Source organism: Jaculus jaculus, chromosome 5 (assembly GCF_020740685.1).
Source record: "Jaculus jaculus isolate mJacJac1 chromosome 5, mJacJac1.mat.Y.cur, whole genome shotgun sequence".
Lineage (NCBI taxonomy): Eukaryota > Metazoa > Chordata > Mammalia > Rodentia > Dipodidae > Jaculus > Jaculus jaculus.
In genome coordinates, this window is record NC_059106.1 from 64,108,618 (window position 1) to 64,130,901 (window position 22,284).

At 48.0% G+C, this 22,284-nt stretch overlaps 1 protein-coding gene across 6 annotated transcripts in view; it reads right to left on the reverse strand.

The window, feature by feature from the left end:
• Window positions 1–8,646: 8,646 nt before the first annotated feature.
• Window positions 8,647–22,284, reverse strand: part of Nkain1 (sodium/potassium transporting ATPase interacting 1) — a 61,917-nt gene continuing 48,279 nt past the window's right edge. For 2 of the 6 annotated variants that reach the window (XM_045150275.1, XM_045150277.1), the window contains exons 2-7: window positions 19,441–19,578; window positions 17,352–17,432; window positions 12,990–13,187; window positions 9,522–9,582; window positions 8,990–9,071; window positions 8,685–8,844 (exon numbers count right to left, since the gene is read on the reverse strand). In XM_045150275.1, coding sequence (XP_045006210.1) covers window positions 8,835–8,844; window positions 8,990–9,071; window positions 9,522–9,582; window positions 12,990–13,187; window positions 17,352–17,432; window positions 19,441–19,578 — 570 coding nt within the window. In that variant the 3' untranslated portion in view covers window positions 8,685–8,834. Of the gene's footprint in view, window positions 8,845–8,989; window positions 9,072–9,521; window positions 9,583–12,989; window positions 13,204–17,351; window positions 17,466–19,440; window positions 19,579–22,284 lie in introns of those variants that run through there. The other 4 variants (XM_045150279.1, XM_045150278.1, XM_045150280.1 and 1 more) reach the window with 4 other exon arrangements.

The window sequence follows — 22,284 nt, forward strand, 5'->3', positions numbered from 1 at the left end:
GAAAAACAAAAACAAACAAAAAAAAAAAACAACAAAGTAAAAGTTTATTTTAAGAGCAAGAATGGGCGCACCAGGGCCCCCAGCCACTGTAAATGAGCTTCAGATGCATGTCACCTCATACTTCTGACTTTACGTGAGTACTAGGGAATTGAACATGGCTCCTTTGGCTTTGCAGGCAAGCACCTTAACCACTAAGGCATTTTTCCAGCACCCCCACCTTTTAAATATTTTTATTTATTTATTTGCAAGCAGAGAGAGATTTGGCCTTGAAGACTGTTTTCTCATGGTGATCATACTACTTCTGCCTTCTGAGTGCCAAGATTAAAGGCGTGTGCCACCACGCCCAGCTGTATACTGGGTAATCAAACCTGGAACCTTTGATTTTGCCACAAGCACCTTAACCACTTCGTCATCTCTCCAGCCCATAGTATTGCTTTTTTTTTTTTTTAAATTTCATTTTATTTTTTAGTTTTTTGAGGTAGGGTTTCCTCTGGTCCAGGCTGACTTTACTATGTAATCTCAGGGTAGCCTCCAATTTACAATGCTTTTCCTGTTGTAGGAATTAATGAGTCAATGAGAATAATCACACAAAATCCACTTCAGCAAGAGGGAGAGAGTTCGCTATGTAGTCTCAGGGTGGCCTTGAACTCATGGGGATCCTCCTACCTCTGCCTCCTGAGTGCTGAGATTAAACTCTTGCACCACCAATGCCTGGTGGTATTACTTTTTGAAATGGATTAATAAACATTCAACTTCAGTTACAGAAGGGGGAGCCCCAGGCCATTCTGTTTGCCCTCTCCCCCAAGGTTTTTTTTTTTTTTTTTCCAAGGTAGGGTCTTGCTGTAGCCCAGGCTGACCTGGAATTCACTGTGTAGTCTCAGGGTGGCCTTGAACTCATGGTTATCCTCCTACTTCTGCCTCCTGAGTGCTGGGATTAAAGGTTTGTGCCACCAGGTCTGGCCAGTCTTCCTTTTTTGTTGGGATTTTCTTGTGTTTTTGTTTTGTTTTGGAAGGATCTCACTCAAGCCCAGACTGACCTGAAAATCTCTATATAATCCAGGCTGGCCACAAGCTGACGGTCATCTCAGCCTCCCAAGTGCTGGCTATAGCTACTGCTCTCAGTTCTATTTGTTTTCCTTGTTTTCTTACGGGAATATCCTCCCCAGAAGGGCGGCTGCTTGTGTCTTCAGTAGCCACCGCTGCTCTACAGCCAGTGCTAATAAAGGCCTAGTAAATATTGGAATGCCAGACGCTGTTCTAGACAAATGTCATTATTTAGGACATTATCACATTTTTTTTTTTGATTCAAGAGAACAGCAGATTCTCTTTGGATAAAGCCTGGAAGTGAGGGACATCAATAAAAATTTGTAAAATGAATCAACAATAATGAAGGAAACCACCCCCCAGGGCTCCCACAGGCAGTGCAAACTGATTTAGTTTCCATTAAAAAACAAAAAACAAAAAACAAATTCTTCCAGCCAGGTGTGATGGTGCATGTCTTTAATCCCACTACTCAGAAGGCAGAGGTAGGAGGATCACCCAGAGTTCTAGGCCACCCTGAGATTACATAGTGAGTTCCAGGTTAGCCTGGGCTAGATTGAAACCCTACCTGGAAAAACAAAACAAGAAAAACTTCTTCCGCAGGGGGTCACCTTTAATTCCAGCACTCTGGAGGCAGAGATAGGAGGATCACATGAATTTGAGGCAAACACAGAAAACCTCACATCTGGTAGTCTTGCTGCTTGCTTCATTTCTGGGCTCTGGAAATCCGACAGCTATCTTTCCCCAGGGAATTGTCTTCCTCCCCTCTGCCCACACTTCAGCAGTTCCCAGGCACTGGACTCAAGCAGAACCAGTCAGAGCATGTCAACCCTTTGGTAACAATTGATTGGGTGTTCAGGGATGTGCTCAACCAATTTGGACCAGTGAAAGCCAACTCTGAATTTATGGGCAAACTGTTGGGCAAAGCAAGTTGTTTTTCCTGTTGGACCTGGAATTACAAGATGTCAAGAGGAACTGTTATGAATAAAATGAAGAAGCAAGCCACTTGGAAGAAAAGTACTAGAGGCTTCCCTAGTCTCTCTACCCTCCACCCCCAAGTGAGGGAAGGGGAAGAGGAGGAGGGAAACGGATGCATCTGATGGGTCTCAGATAGAAGATTGGATTTTACAATTAAAAAAGGGTGTGGTGGCACGCACCTTTCATCCCAGCACTTGGGAGGCAGAGGTAGGAGGATCACTGTGAGTTCGAGGCCAGCTTGAGACTTCTTAGTGAATTCCAGGTCAGCCTGGACTGGAGTGAGACCCTACCTCAAAAAAACAAAAGCAAGGGCTGGAGAGACGGCTTAGCGGTTAAGCGCTTGCCTGTGAAGCCTAAGGACCCCGGTTCGAGGCTCGGTTCCCCAGGTCCCACGTTAGCCAGATGCATAAGGGGGCGCACGCGTCTGGAGTTTGTTTGCAGAGGCTGGAAGCCCTGGGGCGCCCATTCTCTCTCTCTCCCTCTATCTGTCTTTCTCTCTGTGTCTGTCGCTCTCAAATAAATAATAAATTTTAAAAAATTAAAAAAAAAAAAAGAACAGCTTGAGATTACATAGTGAACTGTAGGTCAGCCTGGGCTAGAGTTACCTCAAAAATAAAATGTTTGTGAAGGCTGGGGGATGTGGCTCAAGGCCATGGGTTCAATCTTCAGAACTGCAAAAATGAATAAATAGGGCCTGGAGAGATGATTTAGCAGTTAAGGCATTTGCCTGCAAAGCCGAAGGATCCCAGTTTGATTCTTCAGGACCCATGTAAGCCAGATACCCAAGGGGGAGCATGCATCTGGAGTTCATTTGCAGTGGCTGGAGGTCCTGGCATGCCCATTCTCTCTCTCTGCCTCTTTCTCTCAAATAAATAAATAAAATATATTTTTTAAAATAAATATTTTTAAAGTTGTGTGAGGACTTATTTTGTTTGTTTGTTTTGTTTTGTTTTTTGAGGTAGGGTCTCACTCTAGCCCTGGCTGATCTGGAATTCGCTATGTACTCTCAGGGTGATCCTCCTACCTCTGCCTCCTGAGTACTGGGATTAAAGGTGTGTGCCATCACACCTGGACCCCAATCAATTTTTTTTACTTTTATTTTGACAGCTTCCACAAATAAAGTCAATAAACCAATTCTCTCCCCACTGCTACTTTTCCCCTCACGGTTCCACCCTCCATCATATCCTCTCCCCTCTCAATTTTTATCTTTAATTTCCTCCTATTATGAAGGTCTCGTGGAGGTAGTGCCAGGCACTTTTGTATCTAAAACACTGCATTGTAAGCAGTCCTCCAATCCTTCCTTTGGCTTTCACATTCTTTCTGCCACCAATTCCACAATGGACCTCTTGGCGCTGCAAATACCAGAGACTTGCATCACTTTTTACATCTGGTTTACAAGATGGCTTGAGAATTGAACCTGGTTCAGCAGGCTTTGAAAGAAAGTGTTAGTAACTGCTGAGCCATCTTCCCAACCCTCAGTTTCCAGCTTATTTTCTTTTGTATTTTTTTTTTTTTTTTAATGAGAGAGTGAGAGAATTGGTATCCAGCCCTGTGTCTGGCTTACGTGGGATCAGAAAGTTGAACATGGGTCCTTAGGCTTTGCAGGCAAGTACCTTAACCATCTCTTTTATTATTTTTTTTTTTTCAAGGTAAGGTTTCATGAGTTTATGGTGATCCTCCTACCTCTGCCACCCAAATGCTGGGATTAAAGGTGCCTAGCTTTTTCTTTCTTTTTTTTCTCAATATAGGGTCTCATTTTAGCCCAGGCTGACCTGGAATTCACTATGTATCTCACCATGCCTAGCAGTTTTTAGTTTCTTTCTTCTTTTTTTAAAAAAAAATTTTGTTCATTTTTATTTGAGAGCAACAGAGAAAGAGGCAGATAGATAGATAGATAGATAGATAGATAGATAGATAGATGGACAGATAGACAGATAGATAGGTAGGAAGAAAGAATGGGTGCACCAGGGCCTCCAACCACTGCAAATGAACCCCAGATGTGTCCACCCCCTTGTGCATCTGGCTAATGTGGGTCCTGGGGAACCTAGCCTCGAATCAGGGTCCTTAGGCTTCACAGGCAAGCACTTAACTGCTAAGCCATCTCTTCAGCCCTCTTCTTCTTCTCCTTCTTCTTCTTCTTCTTCTTCTTCTTCTTCTTCTTCTTCTTCTTCTTCTTCTTCTTCTTTTTTAATGTAGCCTCAGGGTGGCCTCGAACTCACAGCAGTCCTCCTACCTCTGCCTCCTGAGTGCTGGGATTAAAGGCGTGCACCACCATGCCCACTGGCCATTTCTTTTTTTGATTTTACAAAGAGAAAGAGGGAGAGAGAGAGAGAATGGGCATGCCAGGGCCTCCAGCCACTGCAAACGAACTCCAGACACGTGCGCCCCCTTGAGCATCTGGCTTAAGTGGATCTTGGGAAATTGAACCTGGGTCCTTTGACTTTGCAGGCAAACGCCTTAACTGCTAAGCCATCCCTCCAGCCCAGTTTTTGGTTTCTTGAAACAGGGTTTCACTGTATAGCCTGAGCTGCCCTTAACATCCCAAGTGATGGGATTATTGGTGTGTGCCATTACATCTAGCATTTTTTTTAAAGTCACAATAAAGTTTATTATGAAAACAGATTGGTGTGGGGACGTGGCAACAGATACGTCTGGACTTCATGGCTCAGGTTCTTCACGTTGACACCACACTCGCTGAGAGGAGGGGCCAAGTCCTCCACGGCTAGAGTGTATTGTCCGGGACCCTTCAGTGGCAATGTCTGGGCAGCTAGGAAGATGAGCCCAAATGCGTGGGTTCAAAGCCAGGATGATTCAGGTAGCAACCAGTCACTGCATCTGGTGTGTAATCCTCCAGTTATATCAAGAAATTCACCACACCACTGTCTTCACGTCCCCACTGGCCACACTTGGCAGGACATACAACCCGTTAGACATTGCTCCTTTCGGGGGAGCTGCACTTCGGTTTGTTATGATAGTAAACCAATACAGTCCCTATTGATGCTTCCAATCAATTCTACTCTTATCCCAGACAACCCTCTTGCCCATGTCTTTGTCCACACCTTTGCCCCTGCCCTGGGCTCTCTAATCTCCCTCCAGAGTGCACTATTAACAGTTGTCCAGTCTACATAAAGTACTTGACACTGACCACTGGCTACCAATACCATGCAGCAAAGCAGGTGCACTCTCCTTGCACTATGAGTTCCTGGAAGATTGTGTATCCCTTCTCTAGACCATGAGCTCCTGAAAGGCTGTCCCTTCTCCTCTGGACTTTGTGTGGTTCTCAAGAGTGGCCTAGCAATCCTGGCATCTGGAAGACATTGGGGAAATCAGGGGGCGGGGCAGCCCACAGGTGTCTTTAGAGACAGATTTCTAAGATTCAGAACCAAGTGTGGACACTGATTTTTGAGCTGTACCACCAGAGAATGGTTCAGAATGGTCAAAGATAGGACACAGGAATCCATGTGCACACCACTGACTGTGGGCTTATTCAAAGCCAGGAATTCAAAGGTCAGGTACAGGGAGACTTGGACACAACCTCAGAACATGCACTTAATCAGAAAACTAAACAGCTCTCCAAGGCATCAGAAAGTCAGGTCAGGAACCCACTGATATACACTTTGACTTCTGTGCTGCCCCCTTCTTTTTTCCAAGGTAGGGTCTCTAGCCCAGGCTCACCTGGAACTATGTAGACTCAGGGTGGCTCAAACTCATGGCGATCCTCCTACCTCTGCCTCCCGAGTGCTGGGTTTAAAGGCATGAGCCACCATGCCCAGCTTGGTTTTTCAATTTTTCAATATTTTATTTATGTACAAGGGATAAAGTGGGAGAGAATGGGCATGCCATGGCCTCCAGCCACCGTAAACTCCAGACATATGCACCACTTTGTGCACATGGCTTACATGGGTCCTGGGGAATTGAACCTGGGTCCTTGGACTTCACAGGCAAGCACCTTAACAGCTAAGCCATCTCTCCAGCCCTTCAATTATTATTATTTTTTTTCCCTGAGGTAGAGTCTCATTCTAGCCGAGGCTGACCTGGAATTCACTATGTCGTCTCAGGCTGGCCTCAAACTCATAATGATTCTCCTACCTCTGCCTCCCGACTGCTGGGATTAAAGTTGTGTGCCACCACACCCAGCTATTTTTTTTTTTTAAATTTTGTGAGTGCAGGTGTGCATGTGTGATGAGAAGACCACTTTTGGGCCCATCATTGCGGTCCCACATCAGTTGAGGGTGTCTCAGATCTCACTCTGCTCCTCCTTGTGGTTCACTCCTCTCCACCCGCCCGCTCCAGCAGCTTATTGGGAGTTCAACCATGGCTTCTGATTGGAGTGCTGGGTTGGGTTGAGAGCCCTTTATCCACTGAACCATCTTCCCAGCCCTGTCTTCAGTTTGGAGACACTAACTTGTCCTAAGCTACACAGCCAGTCCAAGGAACAGGCCCCAGGACTGTATGACCAAAGCTAGGCATAGTGGCACAGGCCATTAAGCACTAGGGAGACTGAAACTGAGTCTGAGAATATTCTGAACTACCAAAGTGAGACCCTGTCTCAAATGACCAAAAAAAAAAAAAAGGGGCGGGGGGAGTGTCGCTGAAATTGCAGCTCAGTTGGTCGAGTACTTGAAGCCCTTGGTTCAATCCCTGGCACTGAATAAATTAACTAAGCATGGTGACACAGACCTACCATTTCTGTCTTCAGGAGGAGCAGGCAGGGGATCTAAAAATGTTTTTTTTTTGTTCTTTTTTCCCCTCGAAGTAGGTCTCACTGTAGCCCAGGCTGACCTGGAGATCATTCTGTGCCCCCAGGCTGGCCTTGATCTCACAGCAGTCCTCCTAGCTCTGCCTCCCAAGTGCTGGGATGAAAGGTGTGCGCCTCAACACCCTGTTGTATCTGAAATTTAAGTAACCTTATCTACAATGAGTTCAACGGCAGCCTGAGCTGCATTGCCAGTGTAAAAAAAAAAAGTCATGTTCTCCCAGCTCTGCTCACTCTCATGTAGGGCATTTGTCCCTTTGGAGGTCTTTCTGACCCAGAGGGCAGGACAAGCAGACAGAGAAGAAAACACCATCTTTAATTAAGCCACCAGCAAAGATACCAGGGCTCTCCTGGCCTTGCAATGTCCCAGGAAGAAGGGCACCTTCTTGCAAAACCCAGCTTATACAAACAAAAGGCTTCAAAGCACCAGCGGCTAAACCTGTTGAGTAGATAGAGGCCTGGCAAAGAGGTGTGTATGCGTGTAGGGGGTGGTTAGTGTCTGCTGCAGACAGGTCATCCAGTAGTGGGGTAGTAGCCCAGCCTGAAAAGAGCTACCCTCTATGACGAGGCTCACCACTTGAGACCTCAGTGCCTGAGACTGGCTGAATGGTCGATGGGATGGTGGGGTGTGCTTGCCATCCTAGCTCAGGAGAGTGGGGAGCAAAGTGGGACAGGGCTACTACAGATGGACTGTAGCTTCCATCGTCTGGACTTCAGCCACCCAGGTCCCTCTGCCTCCCAAACCCAGGGCTGCATCGTCACCGCAGATAACGCCGACGACTCATCTTCCTGTGTGTGACTCCCCAGCCAGTGCTTGGGACGTGATGGAGGGAGGCGGGGAAGAGTTCTCCCTTCTCCACTCATAAGCAGGGCAGCACACAGGCTTCTCATCCCCATTCTACCCCTTCAGCACTCCCGGACACTATGGTGGCCTGCTGGTGATCTGTACACCCTGGAGTCCAGGCAACACAGAGATTCTTCTCTGGGACCACAGTGGTGAGGTGGGGAGCCATCAGGGGCTGGTGGGGCTGCTGGGGGGGGGGAATAAGGGATAGGGGACTCAGCCTTTGACACCTGGCAGGGGTGGGGTGGGGTGAGGGGCAGTCCTGCTTTGCTTGGGAGCAGGGGCTGCAAAGGGATGTCAAGGGTTAACAGGCTGAGTCTAAGAAGGCTTTCCTGGGCTGAACTCAGGGCTTTGGGCTCTGTCTGTCTGGTCCCCAACAAGAGAACCAACAGGTATATTGCTTTAAGAGTGGTGTTAGCAAGTGACAGTGGCGGTGTGTGGAGAGGGTGGGGGAGATGGAGGCTTGGAAATGAAATCCACAGATCAGACATTGGTTGGAGAGTCTGGAACCAGAGAGTACAGGGTGATCAAGGCCAGCCTCCACCAAAGCCTTGCTGTGTGGCCTCAAGCAAATCACTTCACATCTCTGGGTCTTAGTTTCTGTATCTGCAAAGTGGGAATTATAATCCCAGTTCAGCTCAGGAAAACGAGGATCAAATGAGAATGCCAAAAGAGTCCATCTGCTAAGGGATTATTTTAATTACTTGCAGTGGGGAAACTGAGGCCCAGAGAGGGCAAGAGTTTTGGCAGATGTCACACAGTGATGGAGCTGTGATTGGAACCCGGGACTCCTGCTCCTAGTTCACAGTATCTTTCCCCAGCTGGTGAATTAGTGAGATGGGGTAAGTTTGTTCTGCTGTTTTTGGACGGTGACAAGATGCAGGATGAAGTGTGAAAGAGAAAGGCTGAAGGAAGGAAGGCCCCGGCGCACGCCAAGCCTGAGATTAAAAAAAAAAAAAAAAAAAAATACAAACCCCTCGATCCCCTTACCCCGCCCCGCCCCGCCCCACCCCTGAAGTCCATCTGTAAAGGGCCAGGGCCAAGTCCAAGTCGGCCCCAGCCGCCGCAGCAGATTCAGGTGGGGCCGCGCGGACTGCAGTCGGTCCGCGTACCGCCAGGGGGCGCGCCTGCCCTTCTCGGCCCGCGCTCTCCGCGGCTAAGCTCCGTGCAGCCCGCGAGCGAGGGCGCCGCGCCGGGGTGGGTGCGGGGCGGAAGCTACCCGGACCTGGAGAAAACAAAGGAGGGTTAGTGGGGTAGATATGCGGACCCGCGAGCGCGGGAGCGTTGAGGTCCCACTGCCCTCCCCACGCCCCTTCTCCCCGGAACGACCCGGGCCCTCGGGCCGCCCCCAGCCCCGCGCGGGGACCCACGTGTACAGAGGCTGCAGCTGTAAATGCGACGTCTTCTGCGGCGCTTGGTACCCGTAAGAGTCGAAGCCACCGATGAAGTCGACTGTCGGGGGGGGAAGAGGGGCGAGTTAGGAGGGCCTGGGGTCCTGGGAGGGGAGGACCCGGGGCGGGACGCCTGCACCCCTGGGGACCGGAGCGGGGATGGGGTGGGGCTGGGCGGGGCCTCGTGGTCCATCCCCGAGGGTCCTGGGACTCCGGGAATCCCCGCCAGCAGGGGCGGCGGAGCCGGGGGGGGCGGGAGGCTCCGGTGGGAGGAAGGCTTTGGGGGGCGGGGCAAAGATACCGTTGGGTTGGGACTGCTCACCTGGACGTGAGGGCCTCAACCTATAGGGGGCTGGCAATACGGATCCCGCCCACCCCTGCCACCTGGTCTCTTAGAATCTGGCCCACAAGGCTGACCCAGGGTTCCTTTCCCCCACCAGCCAACCCGGAGCCCTGTCCAGGGTGCTGAAAAGTCAGGCCCGTCCCTCTTCCCTGGGGGCGCCTTACTCACAGCTGTCCTCCTCCTCCAGGAACACCTTGCTCACGTAGCAGGCAAACACGAAGCCAAAAAGCTGGAAGGAGTGACACAGTCAGGGGAGACAAGCTGTGTCCTCGACCTCCCTTCCCACCCCATCTACTCTGCACCTGGAACAGGCAGACACTTAAATTCAAGTTAAATGTCTACACTTAAAAGTCAAAAATAAGGACTGGAAAGACGGCTTAGCGGTTAACGCTCATGCCAACAAGCCTAAAAACCCCAGTTGATTCTCCAGGTTCCACGTCAGCTAGATGCATATGGTGGAGCATGCATCTGGAGATCGTTTGCAGTGGCTAGAGGCCCTGGGCCCATTCTCTCTCTCCCCACCCCTCCCTCTCCCTCTCCCTCTCCCTCTCTCTCTCTCAAGTAAGTAAATAAGCTTTTAAAAAGTCAAAAATGAAGCCGGGCGTGGTGGCGCACGCCTTTAATCCCAGCACTCGGGAGGCAGAGGTAGGAGGATCACCAAGAGTTCGAAGCCACCCTGAGACCCCATGGCGAATTCCAGGTCAGCCTGAGCCAGAGTGAGACCTACCTCGAAAAACCAAAAAAAAAAAAAAAAAAAAAAAAAAAAAATTAAAAAATGGGGTGGAGAGATGGCTTAGCATTTAAGCGCTTGCCTGTGAAGCCTAAGGACCCCGGTTCGAGGCTCGGCTCCCCAGGTCCCACGTTAGCCAGATGCACAAGGGGGCGCATGCGTCTGGAGTTCGTTTGCAGAGGCTGGAAGCCCTGGCGCGCCCATTCTCTCTCTCTCCCTCTATCTGTCTTTCTCTCTGTGTCTGTTGCTCTCAAATAAATAAATAAAAAGTTAAAAAAAAAAGTCAAAAATAAGCCAGGCGTGGCTGCACACACCTTTAATTCCAGCACTCAGTAGGCAGAGGTTGGAGGACTGCAGTGAGTTCAAGGCCACCCTGAGACTACATAGTGAATTCCAGGTCAGCCTGGACTAGAGCCATACTCTATCTCAAACAAACAAAAAAGTCAAAAACAAAAAGCTGGCCGTAGTGGCGCACGCCTTTAATCCCAGCACCCAGGAGGCAAAGGTAGGAGGATTGCCATGAGTTCGAGGAATTCAGTGAATTCCAGGTCAGCATGGGCTAGAGTGAGACCCTTCCTCGAAAAAAAAAAAAAAAAGTCAAAAATAGCAAGGTGTGTTGTAGCACGTCTTTAATCCCAACACTTGGGAGACAAAGGTAGAAGGATTGTCATGAGTTCAAGGCCACCCTGAGACCACATATTGAATTCTATGTCAGCCTGAGCTAGAGAGAGACTCCACCTCCAAAAAAAAATCAAATGAGTGGAATATGGTGGTGAATACCTTTAATCCCAAGATTTGGGAGGCAAAGGTAGGAGGATCGCAATGAGTTTGTGGCCAGCCTTAGACCACATAGTGAATTCTAGGCCAGCTTGGGCTAGAGCAAGACCCTACCTTGAAAAATAAAACAAGGGCTGGAGAGATGGTTCAGTGGTTAAGGCGCTTGCCTGTGAAGCCTAAGGACCCAGGTTCAATTCTCCAGGTCCCATGTTAGCCAGATGCACATCATGACACATGCATTTGGAGTTTGTTTGTGGTGGCTAGAGGCCCTGGCGTGCCCATTCTCTCCCTCCCTCTCTCTCTCCCTCCCTCTGTATCTAATAAACAAATAAATAAATAACAATAAAAATTAAAACAAAACAAAACAAACAAAAACTGGTCTCATTCTTCATTCTAGGTGTGTGACCTGGGGAAATGTCACAGTGGCTAGTTAAGGGTGAACGATAATGCAGTCTAGCCTTTGTAAAGTGCCTAGGACAGGATACAAATAGGACTTGTATTTTGGAGCCTATTTCTTTCTTTTTATTTTTTGTTTTTTTGAGGTAGGGTCTCACTCTGGTCCAGGCTGACCTGGAATTCACTATGTAGTCTCAGGGTGGCCTTGAACTCATGGCAATCCTCCTACCTCTGCCACCCGAGTGCTGTTATTAAAGGTGTGAGCCACCATGCCTGGCTCTTTCTTTCTCTTTTTCTTTCACGTTCTCTCCTTTCTTCCCTCCTACTTTCTTCTTCCCTTCCTCCCTACCTCCTTTCTTTCTTCCTTCCTTCCTTCCTTTCCTTCTTTCTTTCTTCCTCCTTTCCTTTCCTTTCCTTTCCTTTCCTTTCCTTTCCTTTCCTTTCCTTTCCTTTCCTTTCCTTTCCTTTCCTTTCCTTTCCTTTCCTTTCCTTTCCTTTCCTTTCCTTTCCTTTCTTTCCTTCCTTCCTTCCTTCCTTCCTTCCTTCCTTCCTTCCTTCCTCTCTCTCTCTCTCTCTCTCTCTCTCTCTCTCTCTTTCTTTCTTTCTTTCTGGCTTTTGGATGTTATGACTGTGCAGCAAGCACCCCCATGTGCTTGCCTGTGGTACATAAGAGTAGAGAATCAGGTGGCCTGTTCCATCATACTAACACCATCTTTTTGTTTGATTTTTGAGGGAGGCTTACCCTGGAATTCACTATGTAGTCTATGTAGTCACTAGGTAGGCTTTGAACTCATGATGATCCTCCTCCCAAGTGTTGGGATTAAAGGAGTGTGCCACCACACCTGACCTGACTTTTTTTTTTGCTTCTCGAGGTAGTGTCTCACTCTAGCCCACACTGACCTGGAATTCACTATGTAGTCTCAGGGTGGCCTCAAACTCACGGCGATCCTCCTACCTCTGCCTCCTCAGTGCTCTTACCCAAGTTTTTTAAAAACTTTATTTTTAAAAAATTTTTTTGTTTATTTTTATTTTATTTACTTATTTGAAAGTAACAGACTGAGAGAGAAAGAGGCAGAGAGAGAGAGAGAGAGAGAGAGAGAGAGAGAGAGAGAGAGAGAGAGAGAATGGGTGCTCCAGGGCCTCCAGCCACTGCAAAAGAACTCCAGACGCGTGTGCCCCCTTGTGCATCTGGCTAATGCGGGTCCTGGGGAATCGAGCCTCAAACTGGGTCCTTAGGCTTCACAGGTAAGCGCTTAACTGCTAAGCCATCTCTCCAGCCCCCAAGTTTCTTTTAAAGACAGTATCTCTATCTCATATAGCTCAGGCTGAACTTCAAATCCTGATTCTTCTACTTCTACCTCCCAAGTGCTGAGGTTGCAGGCATGGGACACCCTGCTCCACAAGTCACTTCTTAAGTAGGAATAAGTAAAATGAATTAAAAACAAAAACAGAAACAAAAACAAAAACAGGGCCAGGTGTGGTAGCACACACCTTTAATCTCAGCACTTGGGAGGCAGAAGTAGGAGGATTGCTGTGAGTTCGAGGCCACCCTGAGACTACAGTGTGAATTCCAGGTAAGTCTGGGCTAGAGCGAGACCCTACCTCGAAAAACCAAAAAACCCAAACAAACAAATAAAATAAATAAACAAATAAATAAAGAACGAACAAAAGGAATGAAGAAATAGAGTCTGCTCAAGTGGGAGTATGAGAGGGGCAGGGGGAACGGGACTCACCGCCAGAAAGATCTGCAAGGCACTGCTGAGGGCTTCAATGTAAGGATAATCAAGTAGACAGCCAGTGACAGAGATGACATGGTGGTCCTCCAGGGCTAAGCGGGAGTTCAGAACAGGGGTCACCAGGCAGCCCGGCCCATTCTCCATCCACCAGGAGCGGTGAAGGGATGTGTTGAAAGTCATGATGAAGTCCCGGTCCTGGGGGAAGAGGGGCCTGGGATACTGAGCGGGACGGGTGCACTCCTTAAACCCCACTTCCCACTGGATTCTGGTTTGATTTATGGAGGGAATGGAAGACCGCAGCTGCAAGCTCAACTTGGCCAGCAGGTGGCAACAGATGGCCATGCATGAGACACCTACCACTGAGGTGGAAAGGGGTTGGAACTGAACTCTGAGGAGCACCTGAATTTTAGAGCCAGAAGGAATATTAGTAACAAGGTCCATTCCCCAGCCATTGCTGAAACTCTCAACCCAGGTTCCTTCACAGTCTACTGGGTCTTCACTGCTCTCCTTCCCTTGGTCTGTGGTCTCTCATTTGTTACATAGAGAAGGGGCTGATGCAGGGCTCATCAACAACCCCACTCTACACACATAGATATGTGTGTATGTGTTTCTTTTAAGTGTGTGTAGTATGTGTGGTATATACACATGTGTATGTGTGGATACCAGAGAGGAATGTTGGGTGTCTTGCTATAGTCCAGGCTGACCTGGAATTCAGTACGTAGTCTCAGGCTGGCCTCAGACAGCAATCCATAGCCATCTCTGCCTCCTGAGTGCTGGGGATTAAAGGCATGCACCACCATGCCAGGCCAAGTGTGACATTTTGCCTCAATTTCTCTGAAAATTCTATCATGAGACCTAAGAGTAGTTGCCTAGGCCACTACATTCTGTTGATTTAAAAAAAAAAAATTATTGCTGGGCATGGTGGCACACACCTTTAATCCCAGCATTTGGGAGGCAGAGGTAGGAGGATCACCTTGAGTTAGAGGCCACCCTGAGACTACATAGTGAATTCCAGGTCAGCCTGAGCTAGAGTGAGACCCTACCTTGAAGAAAAAGAAACAAAATAAATAAATAATTATTTTGGGTTGTAGAGATTGCTTAGTGGTTAAGCACTTGCCTATGAAGCCGAAGGACCTTGGTTCAAGGCTTGATTTCCTAGTACCCATGTAAGCCAGACAGACAAGGTGGTGCATGCATCTGGAGTTTGTTTGCAGTAGCTGGAGGCCCTGGTGTGCCCATTCTCTCTCTCTCTGCCTCTTTCTCTCCCAAATAAATAAATTTTCAAAATTTATTTTATTTATTTGAGAGGGAGAGAGAGGCTGAGAATGGGCACACCAAGGCCTTTGGCCATTGCAAATGAACTCCAGACATATGTGCCACTTTGTGTATCTGACTTACATGGGTCCTGGGAATTGAACCTGGGTCCTTTGGCTTTGCAGGCATGCGTCTTAACTGCTAAGCCATTTTTCCAGCCTCATACTGTTGATTTTTACTTAACTTGGGATCAACTGTTCATCGTCACATCAACTGGAACAAGGATTTCATTTTTTTTTCTTTTTTTTGTTTTTGTTTTTTGTTTTTATGAGGCAGAGTCTCACTGTACTCCAGGCTGACCTGGAATTCACTATGTAGTCTCAGGGTGTCCTTGAACTCATGGTAATCCTCCTACCTCTGCCTCCCTAGGGCTGGGATTAAAGGTGTGTGCCACCATGCCTGGCTTTTTGTTTTGTTTCTTGAGGTAGGGCCTCACTATAGCTCAGGCTGAGCTGGAATTCACTATGTATTCTCAGGGTGGCTGTGAACTCATAGAACTCATAGTGATCCTCCTACCTCTGCCTCTCAGTGCTGGGATTAAAGGCATGCACTACCACACCTGGCTTCCAGATGTTTTTGTAAATATTCTTATTTAATTGCAAGAGAAACAGACAGAGACACACACAGAGAAAAGAGAGAATGCTTCATGGTGAAGGTCCTTGCCTACAAAGCTTAAGGACCTAGGTTTGACTCTCCAGTACTCTTGTAAACCAGATGCACTTGGATCTGAACTTCCTTTGCAATGTCTAGAGGCCCTGGTATACCCATTCTCTTTCTTTCTTTCTTTTTTCATTCTCTTTCTATCTGAAGTTAAAAGGAAAAAAAAAAAAAAAGCTGGGTGTGATGGCACATGCCTTTAATCCTAGCACTCGGGAGGCAGAGGTAGGAGGACTGCCACAAGTTCGAGGCCACCCTGAGATTACATAGTGAATTCCAGGTCAGCCAGGGCTAGAGTGAGAACCTATCTTGAAATACCAAAAAAAAAAAAAAAAAAAAAAAAGGCTTGGAGAGATGGTTTAGTGCTTAAATCACTTGCCCATAAGGCAAAAGGACCTATGTTTGACTCCCTGGAACCAATGTATGATGTACATGGTGGCATATGTGTCTGGAGTTCATCTGGCTAGAGGCTCTGGCCTGCCCATTTTCTCTCTCTCTCTAAAATAAATATACATTTTAAAGTTTTCATTTTTAAAATTTTTATTTATTAGAGACAGAGAGAGGGAAGGAGAGAGAAAGATTGAGAAACAGAATGGGCATGCCTGGGCCTCTAATCACTGAAAATGAGCTCCAGACGCATGGGCCACCTTGTGACTCTGGCTTATGTGGGATCTGGAGAATTGAACCTGGTCTTTAGGCTTCACAAGTAAGCACCTTAACCACTAAGCAATCTCTCTAGCCTAATATATTTATATTTATTTTTATTATTTATTTGAGAGAGAGAAGGAGAAAGAGAGAGAGAATGGGCATGCCAGGGCCTCTAGCCATGGCAAGCGAACTCCAGAGGCACAAGCCCCCTTGTGCATCTGGCTAACGTGGGTCCTGGAGAATCAAATGATCCTTTGGCTTTGCAGGCAAACGCCTTAACTGCTAAGCCATCTCTCTAGCCCCCAATATGTATGTATGTATGTATGTATGTATGTGTATGTGTGTATGTATGTATATATATATATATATATATATATATATATATATATTTTAAAGCTAAAAAATATTTTAAAATGTAGGCGAGGGGCTGGAGAGATGGCTTAGTGGTTAAGGTGCAGGCCTGCGCAGCCTAAAGACGACCAGGTTCGATTCTCCGGGTCCTACGTAAGCCAGATGCTGAAGTTCATTTGCAGTGGCTGGGGGACCTGGTGCGCTCATTCTCACACTCTCTCTCTAATAAATAAATAAATAAATCTAAAAATAATGTAGGTGAGAAAAAAGAGGCATGGCAGGGCCTCTTGCTGCTGCAAATGAACTCTACATGCATGCACCATTTTGTGCATGTGGCTTTTCATGTGTGGTGGTTTGAATCAGATGTCCCCCATCAACACATATTTTGAATGACTGGTCCCCAGCTGATGGCAACTTGGGAGGCGAAGCCTTGCTGGAGAAGGTGTGGTGCTAGGGGTGGACCTTGACCTTTATTAGTCCCTAGCTTGCCAGTGTTGGTGCAGGTCACTCTCCTGCTGCTGTTGTCCACCTGCTGTGGCAGAAGAGATGTCCAGCCTCTGCTCCTGCATGTTTTTTTAAAATTTTTATTTTTATTTATTTATTTGAGAGCGACAGACACAGAAAGGCAGAGAGAGAGACAGACAGAAAGAGAGAATGGGCACGCCAGGACCCCCAGCCACTGCAAACGAACTCCAGACACGTGCGCCCCCTTGTGCATCTGACTAACATGGGTCCTGGGGAATTGAGCCTCGAACTGGGGTCCTTAGGCTTCACAGGCAAGCGCTTAACCGCTAAGCCATCTCTCCAGTCCTCATGCCAGGCTTTTTCTGCCATCCTGAAACTTCCCCTCGAAAATGAAAGAAATAAATCCTTTTCTCCCATCAGCTGCTTTGGGGCAGATGCTTTTTTGTTTGTTTTGTTTTGTGTTTTCAAAGTAGGGTCTCACTCTACCCCAGCCTAGCCCAGGCTGACCTGGAATTCACTATGTAGTCTCAGGGTAGCCTTGAACTCATGGCCATCCTCCTACCTCTGCCTCCTAAGTGCTGAGATTAAAGGTGTGCACCACCACGCCCAGCCTTTGGTCAGGTATTTTGTCCTAGCAACAAGAAGGTCACTGCAACACGTGGTACTGGGGAACCGAATCTGGGCTGGCAGGTTTTGCGAGCAAGTGCCTTTAACCATTGAGCCATCTTCCCCACTCACCCTCTCCCCCATCATTTTTGAGAAGTGTAGAGGAGGTCAGAAACAAAAATGGGGTCAAGTGGCTGTGCAGGTTACCTGAGTGGGCAGAGGGAGATGATGCCCGGGGCCTATACCCTGCTAGGTGCCCTGCGACACAGACGGGAGAGGTCAGGCTGGGCCATGGACACTGCCAGGCCCGAGGCTTACCTGGGACAGTTGTCCGACCTCCAGGTAGAAGCAGATGACGAATGCATTCCAGCCAACCCAGAGCACCAACCAGGCTGCGTACTGCGGAAAGCAGAGGGGGGCTCAGGGGGGAGCCTGGGGAGCGGGGAGGGGGAGGGGCGAGTCAATGGAGACAGCGCTCAAGGGCTGGGGAGACCTTTACAGGGGAAGTCTGGTGATAACCTCACTCAGAGCACACTCAAGGTCACAAATCACTTCCACATCCATTCTTCACAGCCCTCCGAGTTAGGCTTGTCCTCTCCAGATGTCTAACCTAAGGCCCAGAGGAGGGCCTACCTTTCCTGGATCACACAAGCTAGGACACAGAGAGCTGGCCCTTAACCCAGATCCTCAAGGAGCGACTCCATCATCCCTGTGGAGAATGACACCACACTGAGGCCTTTAAGATGGACTGCAACCACTTTGAGGGGTTGGTAGTAAATCTTTCATAAAAACAACAACAACAACAAAAAAGGAAATTCCAACAAGGATGCCTGTAGTTGCAGCCACTTGAAAAGCTGGGTCAGAATGATCCCTGAGCAACACGGCAAGACCTTGTCTTTTTGTGTGGTATGCATGTGTGTGAGCGTGCCTAAGGAGGCCAGGGTCAACATCAGTGGTCTTCCTCAGTCATTCATTCTCCACTTTTTTTTTCTTCCTTCTCTTCCCTTCCTTTCTTCTTGTTTTGTTTTGATTTTAGGGTCTCACTCTAGCTCAGGCTGACCTGGAATTCACTATGTAATCTCAGGGTGGCCTCGAACTCACGGTGATCCTTCTACCTCTGCCTCCAGAGTGGTGGGATTAAAGGCGTGTGCCACCACTCCCAGCTTGTGTGTGTGTGTGTGTTTTGTTTTTCCGAGGTCTCACTCTAGCCCAGGCTGACATGGAACTCACTCTATAATCCCAGGCTGGCCTCTAACTAACTCATAGTGATCCTCCTGCCTCTGCCTCCAGAGCGCTGAGATTAAAGGCATGCACCATCACAGCCGGTTCTACCTTACTTTTTCTGTTGTTTTTTTTCTTGGGGTAGGGTCTCACTCTAGCCCACGCTGACCTAGAATCCTCGACGTAGTCTCTGCCTCCTGAGTACTAGGATTAAAGGTGTATGCCACCACGCCCAGCTATCTACCTTATTTTTTGAGACAAAGGCTGGAATGCGTTTATCATTTGCTTGGAGATTGGACAACTGTCCCAGGTAAACTAGCTAGCCAGCAAGCCCTAGGGAATTCCCTGGCTCTGTCTCCCTAACACTGGGATTATAGGTGTGTACTGCCACTAACGCCCACCATCTTATGTGGGTGCTGGGGATCTGAACTTAGGTCCTTATACTTTTGTGGCAAGCACATGAACCATCTCCCCAGAAGTCACCCCTTGTTTATTTATTTATTTATTGAGACAGGGTATCACCGTGAGGCACAATCTAACCTTGAATTCACACTCCTGCCTCAGCTTCCCAAGTGATGGCATTATAGTTACCCTTCCTCATTCCCAGCCAGAACATCAGCCACCAGGGACAGAAGCCAAGACTCCTGAAGCTTCCTTGGCACCCTGAGAAGCTCACAAGCACGAGGTTTACTCCTTGAAGCTCACTGAGGCAGCAGGGGGCAGCGCAGGAACCCTCACCCTGCACCTGATGCTCAAGTCCTAACTGTGACCTCAGGAAGAGTCATAACCTGTCTGAGCCTCAGTTTCCTCAGCTGAAAAGTAGAGGAGGTGGTGTCACCTGGCAACACTGGAGCAGGCTGGTAACTCCTAAGTAATACAAATGTGTATTTTTCCCCTTTGGTTTTTCGAGGTAGAGTCTCGCTCTACCCCAGGCTGACCTGGAACTCACTATGTAGTCTCAGGACGGCCTCAAACTCATGGCGATCCTCCTACCTCTGCCTCCCGAGTGCTGGGATCAAAGGCATGCACCACCACGCTAAATAACATATTTTCTAAATGAAAAAATAGCACTTGGTCTGCTCTGAGTGAGGCAGCTATGGCAGTTGCATCCCTCCGGGAGCCTGGGTCAAGGCTGCTCTGGCTGGAGGGGAGGGGTGAGTGGGCGAGGGTGAGGAGAGGGCCGTACCAGAATGAGGTACCGGGAGCGGTACTGCACGGTGCCAAAGATGCCCAGGATGACAGCCATGATGTGTAGGAAGTTGGCCAGGATGGGAGCCCACTGGTAACCCAGGAAGTCGAAGATCTGCCGCTGCAAAGCGGCCACCTGTGGAAGAGACGGGTTGAGGCCACTGCCACCCCTTGAGAGGGAAGGACATGGTGAAGAAACACACGGCTCAGAGCCACCAGCCTTCAGTACCAAAGCGTTCTGGAAGAGGGACAAGTAAGGGCATGAGACAATCGTTGTGACAATTACTGTCAACCTAATAGGATTCAGAATTATATCGTGGCCTAGTCTCTGCGCATCTCTAGAAACTGGTTAATTTTTATCTTTTTGGTTTTTCCAGGTAGGGTTTCACTCTAGCTCAGGCTGACCTGGAATTCACTCTGTTGTCTCAGGGTGACCTTGAACTCATGGGAATCTTCCTACCTCTGCCTCCTGAGTTCTGGGATTAAAGGTGTGTGCCACCATGCTTGGCACAACTGGTTAATTTTTTTCTTTTTATTTTCTTTCTTTCTTTCTTTTTTTTCTTTTGGTTTTTCAAGATAGGGTTTCTAGTCCAGGCTGGCTTGGAATTCACTATGTAGTCTCAGGGTGGCCTTGAACTCATGGCGATCTTCTACCTCTTGCCTCCTGAGTGCTGGGGTTAAAGGTGTGTGCCACCATGCCCGGCTAAAACTGGTTAATGGTTTAAATAAAAAATTAAAATATTTATTTATTCATTTGAGAGAGAGAGAGGCAGAGAGAGAGACAGAGAGAAAGAGAATCGTGGCATACCAAGGCCTCCAGGGGCTGCAAATGAGCTCCAGATGCATGTGCTACCATGTCCATCTGGCTTACATGGGTACTGGGGAATTGAATCTAGGTCCCTAGGCTTTGAATGTAAGCACCTCAACCACTTAGCCATCTCTCCAGTCCTAAAATTTTTATTTATTTATTTGCAATGAGAGATAGTGGGCATGCTAGGGCCTCTTGCTGCTGCAAATGAACTCCAGATGTGTGCACCACTTTGTGCATCTGGTTTTACATGGGTAGTGGGGAACTGAACTCAAGCCATAAGGCTTGGCAAACAAGGCTCTTTACTAATCAGGTATTTCCCCAGCCCTACATTAGGTTAATCTTAGGTTAATTTTCAGATGGGAAGACCCAGCACCTGAACAGTGGATGGTATCATTCCATGGGTCCCAGACTGGATAAAAAGGAGAGAGCAATGGGCTGGAGGGATGGCTTAGCAGTTAAGGCACCAGCCTGCAAAGCTGAAGGACCCAGGTTTGATTCCCTAGGACCCACATAAGCCAGATGCACAAGGCGGCACATGCTTCTGGCGTTCGTTTGCAATGGCTGAAGGCCCCATTCTCTGTTGGTCTATCTGCCTCTTTCTCTCTCAAATATAAACAAAAATTATATATATATACATATAAAGGGAACCGGGCGTGGTGGTGCATGCCTTTAATCCCAGCACTTGGGAGGCAGAAGTAGGAAGATTGCCGTGAGTTCAAGGCCACCCTGAGACTACATAGTGAATTCCAGGTCAGCCTGGGCTAGAGTGAGACCCTACCTTGAAAGCAAAAAAAAAAGAGAGAGAGAGAGAGAGAGAACAAGGTGAGCATTCACAGCTCGGTGCTTCTAGACTGCTGAGGAATGTGACCAGCTGCTTCGCACTGCTGCCACCTTGAACTGTAATATAGCCCCCCCACCCAAGGTAGGGTTTCTCTCTTCACTTTGTACTCTCAGGGTAGCTTCAATGGCTATCTTCCTACCTCTGCTAGGATTAAAGGCATGCACCATACCCGGTTTAAGATAAGCCCTTTTCGGGCTGGAGAGACGGCTTAGCGGTTAAGCGCTTGCCTGTGAAAAACCTAAGGACCCCGGTTCGAGGCTCAATTCCCCAGGACCCACGTTAGCCAGATGCACAAGGGGGCGCAAGCGTCTGGAGTTCGTTTGCAGTGGCTGGAAGCCCTGGCGCGCCCATTCTTTCTCTCTCTGACTCTTTCTCTCTCTGTGTCTGTTGCTCTCAAATAAATAAATAAATAAAATAAACAAAAAAATTTTAAAAAAAACAAGCCCTTTTCATGGTGACATCAAATTAAAAGTGAGGAGGAAAGAGGGGATATGACAGAGAGCAGAGTTATGAAGGGGAAAGTGGAGGAGGGGAGGGAAATACCGTGGGTTGTAGTCTGTAAGTATAGAAGTTGTCAATAAAAATATATATTATAAAAAAGAAATCATCAAATATCTGTATATTAAAAAAATAAGCCCCTTTCCCCTAAAATTTTTTCTTTTTTTTCTTTTTGCTTTTTCGAGGCAGGGTCTCACTCTAGCCCAGGATGATCTGGAATTCACTATGTACTCTCAGGATGGCCTCGAACTCATGAATAATACACCTACTTCTGCCTCCTGAGTGCTGGGATTAAAGGCATGTGCCACCACGCCCAGCTAAAGTTGCTCCTTGTCATATAGCACAGCAACGAGGAATGAAATGTAGTCCCTGAGCCTGATCAGGACTTTGAGGTGGGCAATGAGGGCAACAGCCAGGGCTACTGCCTACCTTCCTTCCTGCCAGGAGGCACGCCCTTGCCCAGAAGCTGGTTGGAGCCACAACAGGTAAGAGAGAGGGCCACATTCACCCTAGGAGGGCCCACTGGAGTCCCTGAGCTGGAGGGACCTCTCCCAGGGACCTTCAGTTGGAGGTTGTACTGGTCCATCAGGTCCCCAGGGCCACAGAGAAGGGATTAATTTCATTTCCTTTTGCTAAGGTTGCTCTAGTAGATTGCAAAACTGAAGCCAGGTGTAGTGGGACATGCCTTTGGC